Genomic DNA, 25446 nt, shown 5'->3' on the forward strand with positions numbered 1-25446 from the left:
ATAAACGTCACGGTGAGGAAACGTCAATCTGTCAATGCATTCTATCCAGGGAACTACAAGTCCCAGACGCCAACATCTCTAGTGTTAATGGAAATGAATTCTGGACAATGTAGTTCGCTGGCCGTAACACTACGTGTACTATTGTATGCCGGACATATCTCTGAAAGCAAAAAAAAAAACACACTTGCGCATGCGTAATACTATGCGACGTTTCCATTTGCAGAAACTGAGGGGCGGCACGTTGTCATAATTCTCTAAGCGGCCATATTGAAGTTGGGAAAACTTTGGAATTATTATTGTGGTGAATGTGGCAGTGCATATAAAAAGCTTAACAGCCACATATTCGTTTCTAAAATGAACTTTTGTCTTTTGAAATAGACTGTTGCCAATAAACCCCGGCTGCTGTTCTGACATACGGCAAGCAAAACTGCAAGAGCACTGAGGTTGCAAAACCAGCTACCAAGATGGCGGACAGATACTTTGAAAACTCCGCTACCAAGATGGCGTCTATTTGCTTCCTATGATTCCACGCTAAGATGATTTCCTATGACGCTACTAGGGCTGATACTTCTAGCACCGGAATGCGGGGGCGGTTTCCAAGTTTGGTACTTGCTCAGACTGACGTCGGTGTCTGCTGTTGTACAGAAGAAGTGCTAAAGCAGGTAGAGTAACCTGTCAGGGGGCTTGGAGGCGTGGCCGCGAGTTGACAGGGACCTGGGCCTTCTATATAAATGACGTGCCTTGTGTTGGGGTGGATGTTCTCTATGACAGATGTGTGCTTATATGCAGGGCAGTGAGCCAAGACTCCCTTAACTATATTTCCACTTGTACTATGGACCCAGCCTATAGGTGTTCCACGTTGTGTGGGTTGCATTACTTTCCAACATGAACATATGGCTACTGTTTCCTTTGCTTCTACCTATAATAGTCATTTGTTTCTTGTCGCTGGACCATCTGGTCAAACAAAACATGTAGGTTTGGCACAAAATAGGACTTTGCAAAAAAAAAAAAAAAAAAAAAGACTTATAGGTTACTTATAACAACCCAATGAAAACCAATATTGATTTATTTATCAACAGACTTTCAGTGGGCGTCATTTATAAACTTAGCGCAAGGCAGATTGGATCGCAAAGTGAATATATTTATGAAGCCGAATAAGTGTGGTGCAAACAGAATTGGGAATTTTTTTTTTTCACAATGCGAATGTCTATAAGAGCTTTTTAAATATGTAAAAATGAGCAAATTGCGAATATTTATGCACACACTCTTCGACTGAATTACGCCACAACTTTGGTGGCAGAGAAAATACTCGCAAAACAGTAAATGACCCCAGTGTGTTTTTGTGAAGTCTTTTACGTGTGTGACTTTCTTTTTGTGCACCCATGTATTTGCCCTACTTTATTTCATATATATATATATATATATATATATATATATATATATATATATATATATATATATATATATATATCGTTATTCACTCGAATGACTAGAACAGTCACATATTCAATATGTGTATAAAATCACCAGACTTTTACTACAGTGTGTTATATATATCATATTGAGATGATGCTTCATTGTACTTCATAGTACTTGTTCCCTAATCATTTTCAGACCTGTTTCCTGTTTACAGATCTGCATAATATGAACCTCCTAGGTAAAAATGTTTGGTCGTGTCCACTTTGTAGCAACATCCCCAAAATACCATGATTAATTAACAAAAACACACCTTTTTTACACAGTTGAAATGTTAGCTTCAGGAGTAAAGAGACGCTTTATAAATACATCAATACAAAATGGCAGAATACTTTTGCAATTAAGTGCTCAAGCATTATAGCAATGCAGAAATGTTTTGTAACCAATATCTGGTTGCCAAGGCATAATTAGCGTAGTAACCAGGTAGCTATTGGAAGTCAGAATGGAAGATGAAAAGGAGAGGTTCTGAAAAGAAAGCTAAGTATTAAAAAATAATATTTAACCCCCCATTATTTGGTTGTTAAGGTCAGTAACCCCTGCCAATCAGGTATAGTTTTAGGTGCAGATTGTTCATTTGAAAAGCATACAGAACAAATAATGAAGACTAAGAGAAAATTTGTTTAGAATAGGTCATATCTGAACTTCCCCTTTAAGTAGCTGTCTGGCATGCACTGCAGGGCTGCAAAATGCAACACCATTGAAATTCTGGTTCCACTTCAAAATGAAGTAAAGCTGCATTTTTAAATGTAAAAATAAAAGCCACACAGGTCCATATGAAAGAGTAGTGTAGTTTGTCATGATTTCAGCTACAAAAAGGGGGCATGTTTTGGAAATGATATGTTGTCCTTATACTATTTTCCTAATTTCCCATTACAACTACTATGGATGGGACCAGTGGTACCCACAAGTAGTATATGTGCCTGATTTGGCTGTACTGCTCTTGGCCAGGTGAGAATGTCTTGCCACATAGTAAAGGGATTAAATATATATTACTTGCAAAGGAGGCATAAAGTATAACTATGCACCCATCCTAATATTGTAATCAATTAGAAATGATATATGGTGCTGGTTTCAATTTGGGCTTAAAGTTAATATCTTTTAAATGGCCCCTTTATTAGAGTTCCCTATAGATTAGCTGTGGTCCCTGTCCATAGGTCAACTGAGAGGTGGGCGTGTCCTAACAGTCCTTGCCACAAGCAAAGTAGGAGGGAGATAGCCAATCACAGCCCTGCAGTTGCACAAGGAAAGACAAGCTTCAGTTCCCTATTAGGTCAGCCTAGCTGCTGATTGGTTCCTATCCTACAATACAGTGGGCTGAGTGCCGCTGGCTCCCTGCACAGCCTGGGTAAGGAGACAACAGGAAGTGGATTGGCGGGACTAGTAGAGTTTTTGAAAAAAAATTCAATAAATCAACCCAAAACACTACATTTTTAAGCACATTCTGTCTTATTTAAGATTATAATTCACTGGGACATTCTTGTTTTTTTTACATAATATCTCTTCTTTAAACTTTGTCTTTAGTTGTTTTTTTATTTAAATTCATTATCAGTATTCATAATTCCAGTAGGTTCAGCAAAATAAAGATGGAGGCAACAATGGATCAAACACAGCCTTTAAATGAGAAGCAGGTTCCCAATTCTGAAGGATGCTATGTATGGCAAGTATCCGATATGAACCGGTTAAGACGATTCCTGTGTTTCGGCTCAGAGGGTGGGACTTATTACATTGAGGAAAAGAAACTTGGCCAGGAGAATGCAGAAGCTCTTCTAAGACTTATAGAAGATGGCAAAGGTTGTGAAGTGGTCCAAGAGATCAAAACATTCAGCCAAGAAGGAAGAGCAGCTAAGCAGGAGCCTACACTCTTTGCCCTAGCAGTCTGCTCCCAGTGCTCTGACATAAAGACCAAGCAGGCAGCTTTCAGGGCTGTGCCTGAAGTGTGTCGTATCCCCACCCATCTCTTTACCTTCATCCAATTCAAGAAGGACTTGAAAGAAGGAATGAAATGTGGCATGTGGGGGCGAGCTCTGCGGAAAGCTGTCTCTGACTGGTATAACACTAAAGATGCCCTTAACTTGGCAATGGCTGTCACAAAGTACAAGCAAAGGAATGGCTGGTCCCACAAGGATCTTCTAAGACTGTCTCACATAAAACCTGCCAATGAAGGTGGGTTGAAGTTTTTAGGGCCTTTCATGTTTTATGTCTACACTTAATGAATTTATTTTTCTTTATCCATCCTGCTGGAAGAAAGGTACATGCTGTGTAGCTTGTGTATAGAGAACAAATGGATTATATCCGTATCAGAGTATATTGTTTGTAGCTATAAGTTATGCAGATACACATTTATAAAACATTTTAATACTCAGAGCTTTGCAATATTGACTGTTAAACTGGTTGGACACAAATATTCTTTTTCAGTAGGAGATATAAATATAAGTTCTGAAAAAAAGTATCTTTTATCAGAAACACTATTGTGTTGGTCTTTTAAAAAATCTCCAAAACATATTCCAGCAGCACTCTGGTTCAGTGAAAAAATAATTTATTTGTGCGACAAGTCAAGCAACGTTTCGGGCATAACCAGCCCTTTATCAAGCTTGATAAAGGGCTGATTATGCCCGAAACGTTGCTTTACTTGTCGCACAAATAAATTATTTTTTCACTGAACCGGAGTGCTGCTGGAATATATTTTGGAGATTGGATTTGACCTGGGCAGACAGTCACAGCCGGCACCCGACGTTGCAAAGAGCGGTGAGAATGATTGTGTATGTATACTAATAGGTCTTTTAAAAAATCATCCCGAAAAAGAATAATTTCTTTAGCATGATATGGACCAGTCTGACATTAACTTGCTTTCTTCAATGCAGGCTTGACTATGGTAGCTAAGTATGTCTCCAAAGGCTGGAAGGAAGTGCAGGAGGCATACAAAGAAAAGGAACTCTCACCTGAGACAGAGAAGGTGCTTAAGTATCTGGAAGCAACTGAGAGAGTAAAGCGTACCAAGGACGAGCTTGAGATCATTCACTTGATTGATGAGTACCGATTGGTAAGAGAGCACCTCCTCACCATTCACCTTAAGTCAAAAGAGGTGAGTAAAAGTTAACAAAAAAGTTAACAAAAATATGCATCTAATTAAATGATAAATACCACTCTTTTCCTGGTTACAAGTGTTAATATTACAATAATAGCACCAAAATATTGGAGAGCAACACAGCATCATTTTAGATGGCAGCTGCATCATCTAATTCTAACACATTGTTTTCAAAGGCAAATCATAAGCCTGTACAAACACAGCTTACAGTTGAATACAAAAGTTTGGGCATCTTGGCCAAATATTTTGGTTAAAGTAGTAAAGTATTGCGGGATTAGTTTGCACACAGTTATATTTTATTTCACAAACTTCAAAACATGGAAACAAACAAAATAGTAATTCTGGCATGTGCAAAAGGTTGGACACTCTAATAAGTCAGTATTCAGTACCTGGAACAGATGGCAGCTTGTCAACGCCTTCCTTTTTTGTCAATTTTTGTTAGAGATTTTTGGCCACTCTTTTTTTGCAGATCACTTTAAATTCTGAGGTAGTTTTGAACTAGTGTCATTTACATTTAATATATACCTATAGATTTTCAGCTATGTGTAAGGCAGGGGAGTGTGAGGGCCATTGATTTTTTTGTAGGAGCTGGATCAGTTATCAAGGAGTTTTTCTATAAAATGCATCTTTTTTTCTCCCAACAAACCTTTGGCTATTGTGGCCAAAGAGTTCTGCTTTTACTTCTTCAGGCCACAGCACTTGTTTCCAAAAGGTCTCTGGCTTATCTAGATGCTATTCTGCACACCTCAGTTGATATTTATGATGCGGTTGCAGATAAGACTTCCTCCTGATATTTCTTCCATGCTGGTTATGTTTGTGCAAGCAACACTGTGTAGTGGAAAGGTGCAACATCACTCCTGTGTCAGCCAAATTTTCCTGCAGGTCCTTTCCCTTTCTGGGTAGCATATAAGCAGGTTGCTCTGCAAGTTTTCCTGCTATTTCAGATTTTGCCTTGACTTCATTCCTTGATGACATTATAGACAATGGGAATTGCATCTAGCAAATGTTATATAGTCTTTCCATGCTTTGATGGTTTTAATTAATATTTGCAACCATGTTGTTTTTAATACAATGATTCCTGCAGTAGTTGTTTCCTACTTTTTAACAAAATATGTAATTTGGCCAGGGGTGCCCAAAGCTTCGGATTCAACTGTATGTCAGTGCATGGTCCCATCCAACCACTGTAAAAGAGATCTATGCTTGATGTATGTGAAATTGGTGTTTTTATTAAAAGGTCGTTACAGCTATTTAGATGTGGTTCTAGTATTAAGGAATATTTCTGGAATGGGGAATATGCTCTATTATGTAAAAAGAACTATAATATTTCAGTAAATAAAAGCACATTTTGAGTCTAACATAGTTATTTGATTAGGGGTTAGCTGTATAATTGTTGTTCAGTGTCAGGTGTTAAATGGAGTTGAGGGTTAGACCGGAAGGCTGGGTTACTGGTTTTCAGGTGTTCAGCCCTTGACTAAAGTTTGAAAAAGATAATATGCAACAGCCATACATATCCTGAATATTTTATTTTTATAAAGGGTGTTTAGTAATGTCATTAGTTATAATCAGTGATTAGTGATATAACTCACTGAAACTTGCCCAATATAACAAATAATGTACCACTGTTGTAAAAATGAGGATATTAGAAGTCAACTCAGAGTTCCATGTCCTGTATAAAAGTACTTGGCATGGAACTCCTTGGCAACATATAATATACATATATATTACAATAGGGGTACGTTATTTGCTATATATTATACACAGAGAGACATAAATATCCTGGAAATTATACTTTTATAAATGTTGCTTAGTGATGTCATCAGTTGTAATCGGTGCTGAGTGATGTGAATTGTGTCACACGACTCTTGTGTATTGTAAAAAATAAAGTACATCCTCTTGTAAAACATGAGGCTATAAAAATGTCCTGTATAAAAGCACTTGGACTTCAGCCTTGTGGCTTTATCTGATCATGGAATAATAAAATCCTTTTAATCAACAATAGGAGTTACATTACTCCCTTTTTAAATTTATTTGTTAACTGATACTGCCTATTTTGAAATACACAGTACTTCACAGTTATTATTGGTGCTAGAGTTCACCAAACAAAGACATTTTTTTGCTTTTAGAAATGCACTTGTGTATAAAAATAGACTAAAATGTTTGCGAAAAGTCATAATTTTTTGTTTGTTTAAAACAATGTTGTTTTCATTTTTCAGATCTGGAAGTCACTGCTGCAGGATATGCCACTTACTGCATTGTTGCGGAATCTAGGGAAGATGACTGCAGACAGTGTGTTGGCACCAGCAAGTTCTGAAGTTTCCAGTGTATGTGAGCGTCTGACCAATGAGAAACTGCTGAAGAAGGTATTATAGATTGTTTGGGGGGGGAGATGCATTATGGATAAAAACATCAATCTCTGTCTGTATTTTAGACTTTACATTACTTCAGTAAATGAACCATCATGTTATTACTCATAAAACTAAATTATGTATTAATTCAGTTAATACTGATGGTGAATGTAATAGAAGGGATTTTGATGGTCACACTTATCTCACAAAAATATGTAGAAGTTACAGCAACCATTTCCCTTCTCTGTAGCAATCGTGCTGCTTGTGCCACATGAAATCAAGTATCCCCAAGTTAGTCCTTAGTACCAGAAGCAGCATAATTCTTCTTAAAGGGATACTGTCATGGGAAACTTTTTTTTTTTCAAAATGAATCAGTTAATAGTGCTGTTCCAGCAGAATTCTGCACTGAAATCCATTTCTCAAAAGAGCAAACAGATTTTTTTATATTCAATTTTGGAATCTGACATGGGGCTAGACATTTTGTCAATTTCCCAGCTGCCCCTGGTCATGTCGAGACCGAGTCGGCAGCTTATTGGCCTGTGTGTGGGGCCATCCGACGGGCTTCCCCGATCTTTGCATTTATGCGGTCCCGCGATCCGACCGCCTGTATCGGATGCATTATGATCCGATCGTTGGGCCCTATCCTAAATATTCTTACACCTATAGCAACATGGCAGATCCAGCACTGTTTTCATGGTGGAAGACAGAGTGACTCAGTGCTGGGTGCCGAGTTTGATCCTGATCTGCAGATATATAAAGTATATACAGGCAAGTTATTTGGCTCCTGATGAGATCCACCATAGTTTTTAACTTATGCAGTGAATCTGGGCTATTATCTTGTATTTTTCATGTTTTGATTGGTCTGTCTTCATTTTAGCTGAACATTATCTATAAAACAACTGTTGTGTATTAAACATTTCTTCTTTTCCGTTGTTTTCCAAGGCTCGAATTCACCCGTTCCACATCCTAGTTGCTTTGGAAACTTACAAAAAGGGACATGGAAATAGAGGAAAACTGCGGTGGATTCCTGACACTTCTATAGTCGAAGCACTTGACAATGCCTTCTACAAATCTTTTAAGGTACGTTGTAATGCCAGTAAATACGTTTGGTGATATTTTAAAGCATGAATAACAATAGGGGTCATTTACAAATGCAAGTGCGGTGTGCAAAGTGTGATTTCGGGTGCAAATCCATTAAACAGTGTCAATAATTGCAGTTGCACCATTCATCAGAAGAGGCAGGATGGAAACATTGACAACTATGTGGAGAAAAAAGAAATCCCTTCCTTATCAATTAAAACGTGTTTTAAGACCACTGGAACGACTTATGTACACAAAACTGGATGAAATATACCACTTGTTAATATTCAAAATTTTTATTATATTTGACAAATCAAAAGGTTGCTTCCATGAGCAATAATCCTGTATGTTTCTAAAGTGCTAGTGCAATACATTATTTAAGTTCATTAACTTCCTCACCTGAGGCTTTAAAGCGACTAAGTGTTCAGCTACTGTTTAAAGTGCCTGAGTGCTAGATTGATAGATAATCTAAATCTAAATTATGGGGTTATAAAACCTTAACAATTCATTACCACCGCTATATATGACTTTAGATTTTGCGGGGTTAAAAAAAGTGTACAATTAATAAATTATAACGTGATCGAGTGCCAAGATTAGAATTCCGAATTCATCCAGAAAAATTTATGTAATTGCCCAGATTTCATAGGTAAGTAGGAAAAGGAAATTATAGAAAAGGTAAGACCGTTACCACGGGACTTCTCCACATTCTGTCTTCGGGACCCCACAAAGATGGAGAAGTCAGAGCTTCTGGGACTGTGGTCTCAAATTAACATTAACTAACTTGTGTGAAGAGCTAGCTTTCTTATAAAACCACAAATCCCAGAGCACCTAGTAAGGAAAACAGATTGGTAGAATTATAGAGTCGATTTCATGAGCTAGAACAAAGAGAAAAAAAAATGATTTTCGCTTCCAGAAAAACTCTTTAAAAAAAAAAAAGCCCCCTAAGGTTTCAAGTAAAATGGTATGAACCGTCAGTATATAAAATACTGTCGGTTCATACCATTTTACTAGAAACCTGGGGGGGGTTTAAAGCCTTTTTCTGGAAGCGAAAAAAAAATTCTTGCTCAAGAAATCTACTCTATAAGCCTCAGGTGAGGAAGTTAATGAACTTAAATAATTTATTGCACTTTAGAAACATACAGGATTATTGCTCATGGAGGCAACCTTTTGACTTGTCAAATATAATAGTTTTTCAATATGAACAAGTGGTATATTTCATCCAGTTTTGTGTAAAAAATAATAAAAAAAGCCATTCGAGTGGTCTTAATTGAAAAGGAAGGGATTTCTTTTTCTTTTTTCTCCAATCAATAACTACGAATACACTGATGCAAGTCAGATCCCTTTTGTAATTGATTCAATCAATCAACATATCTACAGAGGAACTGGAGATTACTTGAGGTAGAAAGTTGAAGATACAAGCTGCATGGATTCTGTACTTGCAGAATACAGAACAAAGAACTGGGTGGGTGTTTATACCAAAACAGCAAGACGACGTGAGTTTTCTCCAAAAATAAAGACCAAAATTAAGATAAAAAATTCAAATCATTTATTGGGACATACCGATGACCGCCTAACGCGTTTCGTGCCTTCTGGGGCACTTACTGTCATAGTGAGAAAACTCTTGCTGTTTTGGGTTTTTGCACCCATGGACTGGGGTGAACTGTGAGTATTTTTCCCCCTCATTCATTATTTTTTGATACTTTTTTTCTCATTAATAATGGTATAATTACAGGCATTGCGCACCAATTTCTTTAACATTTCGGTGTTTATACCCTTTCACACAATACATTGTTACAAAGACAGAAAAACAGTGATGTGGGAGTCATACATAGGCTTTGAGAAACCTTGAACACTTGAAGGGAGCTGCAACTCCCATTAAGGCCCGATAACTATAAAACCTTACACAGTAACTGACAAGACTCCGCTCTGGAGATGTTACACCAGTGGTCCAGCAATGAAGGGGTTATCTGAAACGGCTTCACTCTGTCCTTGATGGGTGAAATTAAACAGTACTGACAACTGAAGGGGGGCATTAATCTGCGGGTGGACTCAGGCCTGCTATACAAATTTAACCATTACACAGGTGATTTTGGTAATGTTTGTATTTTAACTATGTGTGTGTTTGTTTTTTTAACAAAACTGTATAATTATGCCTCCCAATGTATCTTAAAATGTTGACTTCAAATTCAGTGTAAAAGGTTCCCTGGGTGGGTAGTCACCATTAGTCTCCTTGTTGTCTTTAGAAATGTTATCATACTCCTTACTTAAAATTATATGCTGCAGGGACCCGATCACTTTATTTTCACTTCTTTTTTTCCTGTATAGTATTTAGCATTTTAAATAACTTATGAATATTGTTAGAATCTGTACTCTGCCACTAGGTGGAGCATGCAGTTTTCAAAACAGCAAAAGAATGTGCTAGAACCTTTGCAAAACTGCAAGGTTCAAATACTCCAGATGTTAAAGACATTTTCTTTTTCACAATTCATTTCACTCCCATTTTATGAATGATTTGCTCTGCTGGTAGAAGACATGAGAGGTTTATAAAGGACACATATTCAAATTCGATTTCCTGCACTAGAAGTGTGGCTAAACAGAGCCTGTGCTTCAGATTGGGGAAACAGTAGTAGAAAGTAAAGGTATGGGACCCTTATCCAGAATGCTTGGGACATGGGGTTTTCCAGATAACGGATCTTTCTTTAATTTGGATCTTTATACCTAAATTCTAATAGAAAATCTTCTAAACATTAAATAAACCAAATAGGCTGGTTTTGCCTCCAGTAAGGATTAAAGGAAAACTATACCCCCCAAACAATGTAGGGCTCTATTAAAACATATTGCATAAAACAGCTCATATGTAAAACCCTGCTTCATGTAAATAAACCATTTTCATAATAAATACTTTTCTAGTAGTATGTGCCATTGGGTAATCATAAATAGAAAATTTCCATTTTAAAAAATAAGGGATTTTATAATTCACTGTGCACACAAATATATCAAACAAACTATACTTCTTAGGTCACATGAGCCAATTAACAGACAGAGTTGTGTCTTTTGCTTCAACACTTCCAGTTACAGTAAAGCTGGCCATAGACGCAACGATCCGATCGTACGAATCGTGGATTCGTACGATTTTCGGATCGTGTGTGGAGAGTCCTGACATTTTTCATCCGGCGGAGATCGGTCGTTTGGTTGATCGGACAGGTTAGAAAATCTCTGTCGGCTGCCGATAATATCTCTGAGTGTATTGCCGATTGTACGATTTTCAGTGGGAGACTGTCACCAGCTTTGTTGGACATAAACTTTCGTACGATTGCTGTCAGAGGTAGTACATTGGCTGATCTGTTCTTTTACTACTTTATTTGATCGGAATGGTTAGTGGCAGGTCGGGAGATGGGAAAGTCCAATCGTACGTTGATTCATACGATTTAATTATATCTTAGTTAGGATCAAGTACAAGGTGCTGTTTTATTATTACAGAGAAAAAGCAAATCATTTTTTAAAAATTTGGGTTATTTGGATAAAATGTAGTCTATGGGAGACCATTCCGTAATTCGGAGCTATCTGGATAATGGTTTTCTTGATAGCGGATACCTTGCCTGTAGTAGAAAAGCCCCACAAGTGCTGCACCCTCCACACCAGAAGCCCACTCCTCATGCAAGCAGCCACACTGGGACACAAACATGCACATAGTAAGCCAGGAAACACTCTCACAATGCACAGACAGAGACACACGCTCAGATTCGGGAGATTAGTCGCCCATCGACAAATCTCCTCTTATTCGGGGTGACTAATGTACCCGAACTGCTTCTGGCTAGAATTTAAATCGCCAGCGGGATGGCAATCGGTTCGCTTTGTTTTCTGAAGGCGCCCGAAGTTGCCTCATGAGGAAACTTCAGGTGACTTTGCAAAATGAAGTACTCCGATTGGCATCCCGCTGGCGATTTACATTCTAGCCGACAGGAGGCAGTTCAGGGAGATTAGTCACCCCGAATAAGAGGAGATTTGTTGCTGGGCGACTAATCTCCCCAAATCTGAGTGTGTGTCTCTGCCCTTAGAAGTTGTATTTATATACAGAATACAGTGGTTTATGGCTCAAAGTTTCAACTTTTACGTTGTTTTATTTATTTTGCAACTTGCATAAAAAAAATATTTTAACATGCTATAGACAATTCCCTTCGTAGGCTTAATAATATTAGAATCAGACCTAAATCAGTCTATGCAGTAACATGTATATGCAAGAAACCAATTTCAGGTTGTAAATCACTTTATTGTCAATATAGACACTGCAAAATACATTTTGTAATACTTTTTTTCAGCTGGTGGAACCAACAGGAAAACGTTTTCTTCTTGCTATTGATGTCAGTGCGTCTATGAATCAGCGTGTTTTGGGCAGCATCCTTAATGCAAGTGTTGTGGCTGCAGCAATGTGCATGGTAAGTAGATGAAAGCAAGGTACTTTCCTGTTTGTGGTTTTTAGGCAAAAGTATGTTCAGCACAAGCCCTATTTATTTAATGTTGAACAAAGTGGTAATATAATATGTCTGCTGCAGTACATGCAGTAGCACATGCCATATGTGGTGGCCATGTACGATTTGTCAGTTTGGTTTTGACCTTACTGCCTATTGTTACATTTGTGGACCGTGTGGGTGGCAGGTTTGACACACTGTCTATTGCTAATTGCTTATTTGCTCTGCTAATCCCTCTCAATGGCATTTCAGTGTGGGATGTAACGAGCCAGGACATTGGTCGCTTTGCAGGATCCGGATTCGGCCAAATCCTTCTGCCATGCCGAACCGAATCTGAATCCTAATTTGCATATGCAAATTAGGGGCGGGGAGGGAACTTGCATGACTTTTTGTCACAAAACAAGGAAGTAAAAAAATGTTTTCCCCTTCCCACCCCTAATATGCATATGCAAATTCGGATTTGGTTCGGTATTCAGCTGAATCTTTCGCAAAGAATCGGGGGTTCGGCCGAATCCAAAATAGTGGATTCGGTGCATCCCTACTTTGTTGACAATGAATTATGTAATTAAGTAGCCATTGGGAGATCCTTGTGTATGGACAAATCATAATGAACCTGATTACTGTCCTGGCATGAAATCATCTTGAGTCCTTCTTTTCTGTAAAAAAGAACTGTATTTTCTGCAGTGCTCCTCTACCCAGCCAGACTCATTTTGCTTTTTCTATACTGCTATTAAAGTAACCGTAACATCAAAAAATGAAAGTGCTTTAAAGGAAAACTATACCCCCAAAATGAATACTTAAGCAACCGATAGTTTATATCAAATTGAATGACATATTAAAGAATCTTACCAAACTGGAATATATATTTACATAAATATTGCCCTTTTACATCTCTTGCCTTGAACTACCATTTTGTGACTCTATCTGTGCTGCCTCAGAGATCACCTGACCAGAAATACTACAACACTAACTGTAACAGGAAGAAGTGAGGAAGCAAAAGACACAACTCTGTCTGTTAATTGGCTCATGTGACCTTCCATGTGGTTTGTATGTGTACACAGTGAATCTTACAATCTCAGGGGGCGGCCCTTATTTTTTAAAATGGCAATTTTCTATTTATGATTACCCAATGGCACATACTACTAAAAAAGTATATTATTATGATAATGGTTCATTTACATGAAGCAGGGTTTTACACATGAGCTGTTTTACTCAGTATCTTTTAATAGAGACCTACATTGTTTGGCGGGTATAGTTTTCCTTTAAAGTAATACAAATATAATGCAGTGTTGCCCTGTACTGGTAAAACTGCTGTGTTTGCTTCAGAAACACTACTATTGTTTAGATAAATAAGCTACTGTGTAGCAATGAAGCCAGAAGCCAGCTGATTAACAGACTTGGAGGAGAACTGGCTTGTACTCCTTCATATCTCTCACATATATATGGTGTTCCCAGCATGTCAGCCAGTAATAAATTGACAATTATGCACAAGTGACACCTGGCTCACATTTAACTTCAAAATTCTCTTGAAAATGCCTTGCCATTAACTAACATTCTTTTTGCCTCATGTGAAACAAACCATTGCAGAGAAATGCCTTCTTCCACATTTTCTGGGGATTAAGCCAGATATTTAATTTCTTTTACATGTGCTGATCTGCAGGTTAGTGAATGGTAAAGCATTTTTTCAGAGATTTGTTGCCTGTGGGTAGCACATATTTCCTGCAGGCAACAAATCTTGTTGTTTGCCATTGCCTTAAGTGTGTGTGTATAAGATATAATACTGGTACCCAGATCAAACTTCTTTTAACACCTCTGCTGCACTGTATACATAGCAGAACTTGTGTTCACAGATTCCTCATTCTCTTTCCAGCTCGTCGCTCGCACAGAGAAGGACTCCCACATGGTTGCTTTTTCAGATGAAATGCTTCCATGTCCAATAACTGTCAACATGCTACTACACGAAGTAGTTGAGAAAATGAGTGATGTAAGTAATGGCTATATGTTTAAAGGGGTTGTTCACCTTCCAACACTTTTTTTTTCAGTTCAGTTGGTTCCAATTACTTTCTATTTTCTATGTGTGACTGTTTTTCTAATATTGAATTGTAAAGTTTCATTTTTTACCTTCTAAAGCAGCTGTGGGAGGGGGTCGCCGACCCTGTAAACTGTTCTAAATTGATACATTTAGCTGATACATTTCTCATCTTTGTCCCTGCTGAGCAAAATCCATGAGTTTCATTACAGGCAGCTGTTAGAATTGATACAATAGTTGCTAATATTCCTGCAACTAAATGTTGCAAAATTGTAACAGTTTAGACCACCTAAATTACTGAGATGCCGGACTGAAACTCCAGAGATAGGAACTTTAAACTTAGATTTTGGGAAAAACCATAAAATATAAAAGATGGAAAGCAATTCAAAAACATGCTGATGAGCAATCTGGAAACAACTGAACTGAAAAAAGTGATTGTAAGTGAACAACCTTAATAGTATATCTGTAATAATATATATATATATATATATATATATATATATATATATATATATATATATATATATATATATATATATATATATATATATATATAAATAAATAGCTACACAAAGAAACCGCACCAAACAGGTCTTTATATAGTGTCAAAAAAACAAAATTTCTTATTAACGTTTCGGATCTGTAGGTTGAGCCGTCTTCAGGAATCGACCTACAGAGCCGAAACGTCGATAATAAATTTTGTATATTTTGACACTATATAAAGACCTGTTTGGTGCGGTTTCTTTGTCTAGCTATTTATACTGTTTTTACACACAGGCACACACAGGCGCACGCACGCACAAACACACACACACACACACAGAGGGAGTGGAGTGCACAACTATAAGGGAAAACAAAAACCTGGGTGCTAGTCCAAAACATATAGATCCATTCTACAACTATTGACAGCACTCCAAGGATATTCACAACTCAGCGATTTGCTGAATGGATCTATATATATATATAATATTATAATGGTATATATGTAATAGTATAAGTGTATATCTGGTCCAATTAAAGTAGGTACTGAGACACATGCCTTGCTTTGTGTATGTTGGTTAATATCTAGCCCACATATTGTGATAACAAGTGTGTTGTCTTGAAGTACAGAGGTACTATAATTCCTTTTTAAATATGTAAATGTATGCTTTTTCCTCCTGATTTATCCTTAGATCACTATGGGCTCTACGGATTGTGCCCTTCCAATGCTCTGGGCCCAGAAAACAAATACAGCGGCTGATATCTTCATAGTATTCACTGACTGTGAGACCAATGTTGAGGATGTTCACCCAGCAACAGCCCTGAAACAATACAGAGAGGTAAACCATTGGCTTAATGGACACTCGATAGTTTAAAGGGATACTGTCATGGGAGCTCCAGCCGAATTCTGCACTGAAATCAATATTTCAAAAGAGCAAACAGATTTTTTATACTTAATTTTGAAATCTGGCATGGGGCTAGACATATTGTTAGTTTCCCAGCTGTCTCCAGTGAATCTTTACTGCTGTACTGCAAGTTGGAGTGATAAGAGGTCCCATACCTGTACTAGATTCTCACAAGCTCTCCCAAGCCTCTGTTTTAATTAATTCCCTGTGCTTGGTAATCTCAGGAGATGCACTTCCATATCAGAATGCTATTAGACACATGGTACCAGCACTCAGCTGGCAATTCAAAATGGGACCTGTGGTTTATTTCACAGATTTTGGAGCTAGTTCCCATTTTCAATTGCCGTTTGGGTGTCTGTACCATTTGCCTATTTGTTTTAATATGTGTAAATATATAATGTTCTGAAGTGTACTTTGTTTTTGTTTTTTTATAGAAAATGGGCATACCAGCAAAGCTGATTGTGTGTGCAATGACTTCCAACGGCTTCTCAATAGCAGATCCTGATGACAGAGGAATGCTGGATATATGCGGCTTTGACAGTGGAGCTCTGGATGTAATCCACAACTTCACCCTTGATCTAATATAATCCACCAAAGGAGAATGGAGGAGAGGAAAGACACCTGCTTTGTACCCTCCTAATACTAATAACAATTGTTATTTTTGCAGTTGGCAACTTTTAGACTCTCACGCTAGAGAACTGCTATTAGCTACAATAGCTTTTGCCACAGCTAGCTTGTGTGGGCATATCTTCGCAAAACTACCAATTGTAAGCCACATACTATTTTTATTCCCCATTTTATTCTACCTGTCCTTGGTCCGTCACCTACAAGTGTGGCAACATTACTTTTTGTGAACATGATGGCTTGGTAATAAGTTAAAAAGGAGCACTGGCAGATGTTGATTTCACACAGGCTTTGGATGTCCATCTTAATTGATTGTGTAATTTGTTCTCCGTTGAAGGAGTTTGCGATGTTGGTACAAGTGATACTGTAATCTTAATGGGGCAGATACCTCCCCGCATTTGCCGCATTATTACTTAGAAACATGTGTATACACAAACTTGTATACCTGTAGAGAAGAGTGAGTAATATCTTTCATGGGCTAATCTAGTAGTTTACTAAATGCAAGTTTTCAGGACTGCTTCCTAAGAGGAGATCCAGTCTGTCCCAGAAGCTTGCATTTTGTAGCCTATTAAGTTAACTGATATCACTTACATTTTCCTGTTTTGATCAATAGCTAACAGCACAACACTAATATCCTTATATAGAGAATAACTAGCCTCATTAATTGAAGAATCAGTGATTAAGCACTGAAAAGACCCCTTGTAGCTGTTCTCCAGCCCCTATTTGTTGCTCATGAAGAGCTTTATGACAGAGGCTAACAAAGTAGCAGTTGCCTCTGTTCTCTTTTCTGCACACTGGACAATTAACTGTTAAAGGAGAATTCAACCCGTAGTTTAAAAAACCCCTACCCTGGGTAGACCCTCCTCCCCCCCAGCCTACCTGCCCCCCCGGGCAAAAGCCCCTCCCCCTACCCTGGGTAGACCCTCCTCCCCGCAACCTACCTGCCCCCCGGGCAAAAGCACCTAATTTTTTACACACCCTCCATGCAGATTATGGCCTCAGTGTTCACGACAGCCATCTTCTTTTTCTCCGGTAATCTTTGGTCTTTTTCGGAAGTTTGCACAGTGGTTCGGGACCGGAAATTTACTCCGACTGCACCGAAAATGCCGTCAATGCATGAAAATTACTGGAGAAGAAGAAGATGGCTGCCGTGAACTCAGAGGCCAGAATCTGCACGGAGGTGAGTAAAAAATTAGCGGCATTTGAGGAGGAGGGAGGGGGTTCTACCCAGGGTAGGGTTGAATTCTCCTTTAATGTTTGAGTAGGTGGCATAATGTATATGGCACCTTTCATTTACAGACTCACAGAAGGATATGCCATAATACACTGGGCAGGAGGAAACATAACTAGAAGAACAGCTGCAGAGACTGATTTTTATACCAATATAGTTTAAGGGACAGTGCTAAGTTTCAAATGAAGCCCCAGCCCTAATCAGCTACAGTCTGAAGCAAGGACTAGCACATTTGCTTTTAATGACAACACGTCTGTGTTGATGTGCACTTATTTGCATTTTATTACCACTTTGCTTAAAAGATCACATCAACACAGGATATGTGGCCTAGTGTTTTATAAAAATAATACTTTATATTAAATATACCTATCCTGCGACCCTCCAGTCAGCAGCTCCTAACATTTGGGTGTTGAGGAGTGACAGGATTTATAATTAATCCACAGTCAGACATGCTTGGGGCTTGTATATCACTTAAATAGCTTATAATGCCACTCCATGTTAAAACAATACACGTAAACATCATTGCTGTTTACAGACATTTTGCTGCTTCCAAATTTGTAAAGACAAACACTTTGGCAAGGTTGAATTTTTGCAAAACTGCCCATATTTAAAATCCGTATGTTAAAAAATAGAAAATAAGTTGAGTGTAAATTCAAAATCGCTGCATGTTTTATGCTACAAGATTCAAACTGGTAAATCCTAATTGAAAAACCTTTCCTGATAGTCAGAACAGTTTTCACATTTACACATTATCAACACTAATAGATGTGTCCATTTTGCTGAATGTGTTTGCCTGCTGCCCAGTACCATTCTACCTTATCCCGGCAGCAGCAATTAACGCTAACACCCCACCCAATCATTAATCCTCAATGCAAATATCAAAAACAGATTAAAGAATTCGGACATGTTTTTCCATGTTTGATCAATAAGTTGAAATGGTTGTTTGAAATGCCTGATTATTTTTCTTATCTACAAAGTATTGCATATTGGTACATCAGCCCCTACAAGTTAAAAATATATCCACCTGACCCGAGTCAAACATTTAGTTTGTGTTAAATTTCACCTCTCAAAAAAATGCACTTTATTGGGGGAATGTAATATGTTTCCTTAGCACAAAAAAAATTTGCAAGGATCATTGTAAATGTTGGCGACCATGTTTGCGTCCTTTTTGACCCGATTACAGACCACCACGACTTCCTTGCAAAGTTTGCGTCAAAATGGCTTTTGCGAACATTCGCAGTGTATATAATAAAAGTTCGCAATCACAAAGCGTATTTTGTGGTAAAAAATTTAACGAAAATCCAGAGTAAGGGGCATATATATCAAGGGTCGAATTTCAAATTGAAAAAACTTTTTTGGTCGAATAGGTCTGTTTTCGATCAAATAGGTTCGTATTCAGCCAAATTCGAATCATACGAATCGAAGGATTAGCACATTCGATCGAATTCGATTCCCCAAAAAAACTTAGATTTTTTTCAAAGTCCACCAATTGACTCCAAATAGGTTCTAGGAGGTCCCCCATTTTACTGGGTTGATTTTACTTTTTTGAGCAGTGCTAAACATTCACAAAAATGCATAAAAATCTTGCTTTCAATTCTTAATAACATTCCCTCTTATGTATCTTACTCCATCTTAACTATCCATTTCAGTTTTTGTTTGGGCCACATTGTCTTTATCCTCTGAGATCTTTAAGCTTATGGGTTGACTTTCCATGGTAAAGTGAAATCAGCCTGACAGCCTCCTGATCCAGAAAGAACATTTAACACTCCGTATTACTGCAGCCAATCAGCTGGTAGCATTTACTTGAATATCACTTAAGGTGACCATTGGTAGCAGGAAAGATTGTTTGTTTCAACACACACGTTAGAGCTGAATCGTCCGATATACAGGTAGAAACAATAGAATTCTACTTGTATGTGACGTAACAGTGGCCAATATTCAATATTCCTGCTTGCCCGATGAACGAGCCCACCGATATCCTAGTCTTCTGCCGATATCTGTCGGCTCGTCTCCCGCCATATACTATTACTATATACTATATTATTTGTGTCTATGGCCACCTTTAGTCTTAGCCTTTATTTACCTTCTTTATTCTAGTTCCATTCCAACTCTATTATATTTACTTAAAAAGATGCACCAGAAAATAACCTTTTTTTTTTATTATCTATCATAACATTGTCTTTGAATGCTATTTATAATTTTGCCATAAAAGTATTTGCCTGATGCTTTTACATGACCTTTCTTACTACCCTGTTCCTGTATGAGGGGGCTGCCATATTTGTGCAGCAGGAGTCCGTTAGCATTAGAAACTCTAACTGACAGGCTGAGATGTGACAGTCAGGTTGGCAAAACCGTCAGGTTTAGGAACTTGAAGTGACCCATTAATTACAAAAGCAGAACTATCACACGTGACCTATAGGTAACTTGTAATGTAGATTAATATTTTTGCATCTCAAGCATTTTGATGAAGGGTCCCCTGCCTGTACTGTAATACCATCTTCCCTTGGGTTTCACTTAGGGATGCACCGAATCCACTTTTTTGGATTCGGCCGAACCCCCGAATCCTTCACAAAAGATTCGGCCGAATACCGAACCGAACCCTAATTTGCATATGCAAATTAGGGGTGGGAAGGGGAAAACATTTTTTACTTCCTTGTTTTCTGACAAAAAGTCACGCAATTTCCCTCCCGCCCCTAATTTGCATATGCAAATTAGGATTCGGTTCGGCCAGGCAGAAGGATTCGGCCGAATCCGAATCCTGCTGAAAAAGGCAGAATCCTGGCCAAATCCGGAACCGAATCCTGGATTCGGTGCATCCCTAGTTTCACTCACTTATCTGGTTCAGAATTAATTCAACAAGGCTCTGTCTTTCTACACTACATAATGTTATATTGTGTCTGGCCTTCTTAGAAAAGAAAAGACAATTTCAGATGTGAAATTCATTAAAAAAAATTGTTAATAGCTTAAATGATAAAAAAAAGTCCTCAACAATTTCATCTGCAATGACAATTCAATAAAGCATTCCCCCAAAATGGCAGTCCTTTTATTTTAGCCAGTAGACCTCTATTATCTCATGTATTTGTAATTATTTTCTTTTATAGGGCAGCAGACACAGGCATTATGGCACAAACTAGAAACATAAAGGACAAATTTACCAAAGTCGAAGTGGGCTTTTCTAGTGAAAATTCACCTAAATAGGTACATTGACAATCAAGTAAAAGGTGAAGAAGACAATTCGCTAGCAAAAAAGCTCAACGCTAGAGAAGTTTTGTGCCATTTCGCCAGGCGAATATTTGCTCAGGCGCACGATAGTTACTTTCCAATATGTTCCCCTTTCGGCAGAGTCTGTTTCGCCAGCTTATATGGTATGTTAATGAAGATTAACACTAGCGAAAATTTGCTTAGAAATGTCCGCACTGACGAATTTTCGCATGCGAGGTTCATATGCCGAGATAAAACTTTTGATTACAGGTATTAGCTGCGAATTAACGTCTGAGGAAGTTGCGCGATGTGGTGGAGCCTTCCAAGGTGAAAGTTTGCCCCGAAGTCCTGCTTAAGCCGGGCCCATTGCCTTTTTCTACTTGAGCACATAGCACTGCAGCCCAGGTACTTTTCATACATTCTTCCACTGCTCATGCTCAGGCCAATATTAGTTGTTGATTAGTTGTTGGCCCCTGTTGACCAGGTTGGCCTCCCATTGGTGACCAAAATGATAATATCTGATCAGGGCTCACTGACATATAGATTAGAAAAGCATCAGAATGTGATTGACATCCAACAAGTCTTCATAGTACCCCATGTGATCCATTCAGCAGTCCAAGCAAAAGGCCAATGAGCAGATAGGCCAGATTTGGCCATACAATTGAGTGGCCCAACTGGACAAATATCTATTTGTCTGGCACCCGCGCAATATGAATGGCTGTTACCAGGTTTGGCCAGATTTAGTGCTAGAAAAACCTCAAGAGATAAATGACAATACGAAGATAGATGAAATATGTTTTATTGTAACTTTATTATATCATTAAGGAGTTGCTTTTTATTTCCCAAAAATTGACATTTGGGGGCATATTTATCAAGGGTCGAATTTCGAATTGAAAAAACTTCGAATTCAAAAAGACAAATTGAAATTAAGTCAAAGTTTTTTTTGTTGTTGAAAAGGTCAGTTTTTGGCCGTATTCGAATCGTATGAATCGAAGGAATAGTGCATTTGATTGAATTCGAATCGAAATTCGATTTTTTTCAAAGTCCACCAAATGACTGCAAATAGGTTCTAGGAGGTCCCCAATAGGCTAAAACAGCAATTCGGCAGGTTTTAGATGGCGAATGGTCGAAGTCGAATTTTTAAAGAGACCGTACATGATAAATTTCGATATTCTAATTTTTTTTCAAATTCAAATCAAAATTTGGACTATTTCCTAGTCGAGGTACACAAAAATAGCTTGAAATTCAATTTTTTTTAATTCGAAAATTTACCTCGACCTTTGATAAATCTGCTTGGTAATGCTTTGGCACTTGGAATTCAAAAAAAGATGTATTTTCCCCATTTTGGATGTGACAGAATGTGCTCTTTCCAAAACTATAATGCTTTCTGAGGGTGTAATATTCTGTGGTGTACACTAGGGGTCACCATAACAAAATAATACAAATGAGTGTGAAATACATGTAAAGTAAGACTTGTTGGTGTAGGAGGTTTTGCAGCCATGTCAGAGTGTATTAGTTTAACTCACTAGAGATGTGTTGCTGCAAGAATGTCTCCCATGTTATTGGAAGTAGCACAAACCTCACTGTCTGAACGCACAGCAACATTACATGATGTCAATAGTGACTTTATGCTTACATAAATACCAGTGGTCACAGTGTGACATCTGCACCCGTTTCTGTGGGCACAGGGGTGCTGCTCCTATTGATATTGGGTGCATAAGCCCAGCACCGTACAATTGAGAGCAGAAGGCAGGAAGGACTGAGCAGCAACAAGTGCAACTACACAGAAGTGCTAAGAGCGCATTTTGACACTACATGTATGGGACCTGTTATCAAGAAAGTGCGGGACCTGGGGGTTTCCAGATAAGGGGGCAAATTCACTAACCCCTGAAAATTCGCCAGTGCCGGCTTTGCTCACAGTGCAACACTTTGCCAGGCGTAGATTCACCAGGACAACGCTAATTCACTAAAATCCGAAGTTGCGTCCAGGGCGCCAAACGCTGTCAAAGTTGCACTAGCAGTTGAATGGACGTGTATGTTGCAGCAAATACATTACACTACACAAGCCCGGGAAACCTTAATAAAAGAAAATAAAGTTATATTGCCCTACACATGAGCCCAGTGTATAGTTTATGTGCCATATGTTAGGAAATGTAGGGGTTACCCCAAAAAATATTTACGCTATTTTTCACCCTGAAGAATGGAAAAGTCGGCAGCATTTTTTGGGACTTGGAAACATTTTCAACTATTTTTTAGGAAGTCCTATCTACTCTATTGCACTTCACCTGGTCTGAGGTGGTGAAGGCAAGTCTAGCGCAAGAGGCAAGGCTCAGTATCCGCATCTTAGTGAATTTGCGTAATTATGTCCATTCGCCAGAGCGCAAATTCGCCAGGCGTTAGGGAGCAAAGTACCACTAGAGTCTATCTCCTTCTCTAGCGAAGTTATGCCAGCGACCGTTAGTAAATCGGCGAAGTACCGAAATGACGTCACGCTGGTGAATTTTCACCCGTGTTAGTCACTTCGTCCTTTAGTAAATTTGCCCCAAGGGATCTTTCTGTAATTTAAATCTCCATACTCCATACTTTTCTAAAAATCATTTAAACATTAAATAAGCCTGACGGTTATTTTGCCTCCAATAAGGATTAATTATATCTTAGTTTGGATCAAGAACAAGGTACTGTTTTATTATTACAGAGAAAAAGGGAATTATTTTTAAATATTTGGATTATTTGGCATCTGTGGGAGATGACCTTCCTGTAATTCGGGGCTTTCTGGATAACGGTTTTCCAGATCCCGTACCTGTATGATGAATGCGGACATACATAATGTCCTGGTGCTACCATATAAACATAGCAGGTCCGGACTGAGAATTAAAATAGGCCCAGGCATTTCAGGTACACAGAGGCCCAAACAGCCTCCACCAGCCCACTAAATAGTGACTCTCTATGGCATCTTATAGCAGCCCCTCTGGCATTTGCCAGAACCCACAGATTGCCAGTCCGAGCCTGAAACATAGTATAGCTGAAGGTAATTTTTCTCTTGCTGATGCCAGATATTTCAGAATGTCTTAAAATAGAGCTGAGGATTTATCACCGGACCCCATTGACAAACACAGCCAATTTCTGGATTTCATTTTTAAGCTGCATTTTATTTTTTGTGATAAAACATGTCATACATAAGACTTTAAACATCATAACATTTTTAAAATGTTATCACATACTTCATGCAACATAGACTTGGTACAAATGCATAGCCTGCAGAGAGTTTACAAAAATAGGGAATGTTATTTCTAAAAAAAAAAAAAAAAAAGTAACACTGGAATATGTACAGTGAGTTTAGCAACGTTTACCAGTCTCGCCCGCACAAGCATTTGGACCACCCTGCGCCCAACTTGACTTCTGCTGTATTGCTTGCAGAAAAGGGGTTACAAATAATATTATCCATAAGTTATATAGTGCCAACACATTTACACAGCACGTTACAGAGATTATACATCATTCACACCAGTCGTTGCGCCAGTGGAGCTTACAATCTAATGCCCCTATCACATTCACACACACATGGGCCAGTTTTATCCGGAGCCAATAAACCTGCCTGTATGTTTTTGAAGTGTGGGAGGAAATACAGACACAGGGAGAACATACATATAGCACCCTGGCTTGAACTGTACTCAGGACTCCACAAAATATTTGGACAATTTTGAGTGGGTTCTGTTGACCAAATATGAATGTTAGAACAAGATATCAACAACATCAAAGATGTCCACAGCACAAGAATATCGGTAAGCTTTTATTGGCAGTGTTTAATTTTAGCTTGGCTTTCTGTAAACTAGTCTACTAGTCAATGCAACAATTACAATAACCACAGGGGCCATCTTGGCATCTACCTATTTACTTCATATACTCATGGTTCTTAATATTGATCTTATTTTAATACTGATTAAATACTTTCAAAACCATCAATCTTTTAGTTTTTTCATGAGGATTGTTTGCATTTTCCTTAACAATTCATTCCAATATAGCCAAAATTTGCCCAAAACATCCTGAAGCCTAAGATTTTCCATATCAGCCACAGGGCATAAGTAGGTTAGTGGGTCAGTAAGTTTGGAGTTCTGACAGATCCAGAAAATGTACCATGGATGGGGTTGGAAGACAGGGTGGAGGAACACCTCATATAATTGGACCACAAATCACCATAAAGCTTGGTTTTTGAAATTGTAGACATTTTTATATGCTCATGGGAAATTTGCTGAAATTCCCCAGATCTAAGATATTTATGATAGCACCTCTACATGTGTAGCTTAACCCAGAAATTTTTCCAGCTACTCATTCCATTGCTTAGTCTATTATTAGCAAGTGGGAGCCCACTGGGAGTGCAATACTAAGGTCACTGACCCAAATTGACCCAGCTGAAACCCAAATTCCACCATGCCTGCCCCTTGCTTTTCAGTATTGAATGAAACGGTATAGTAGTTTAGAGCAGTTCTCTGTTTTGCACTAGTATTTACTAACTACTATGTT

The 25446-nt window shown here is 38.3% G+C and overlaps 1 protein-coding gene across 2 annotated transcripts; it reads left to right on the plus strand.

Moving 5' to 3' along the window:
• Nucleotides 1-274: 274 nt before the first annotated feature.
• Nucleotides 275-19783, plus strand: ro60.L (Ro60, Y RNA binding protein L homeolog). 2 transcript variants are annotated; one of them, XM_018256404.2, is made up of 9 exons: nucleotides 275-662; nucleotides 3044-3639; nucleotides 4338-4558; nucleotides 6775-6921; nucleotides 7849-7986; nucleotides 12306-12422; nucleotides 14326-14439; nucleotides 15657-15803; nucleotides 16304-19783. In XM_018256404.2, exons 2-9 carry the CDS (start codon nucleotides 3060-3062, stop codon nucleotides 16454-16456), a joined length of 1617 nt encoding a protein of 538 aa, XP_018111893.1. In that variant the 5' UTR covers nucleotides 275-662; nucleotides 3044-3059; the 3' UTR covers nucleotides 16457-19783.
• Nucleotides 19784-25446: the final 5663 nt, after the last annotated feature.

The sequence above is a fragment of the Xenopus laevis genome, chromosome 4L, assembly GCF_017654675.1.
Source record: "Xenopus laevis strain J_2021 chromosome 4L, Xenopus_laevis_v10.1, whole genome shotgun sequence".
Taxonomy (NCBI): domain Eukaryota; kingdom Metazoa; phylum Chordata; class Amphibia; order Anura; family Pipidae; genus Xenopus; species Xenopus laevis.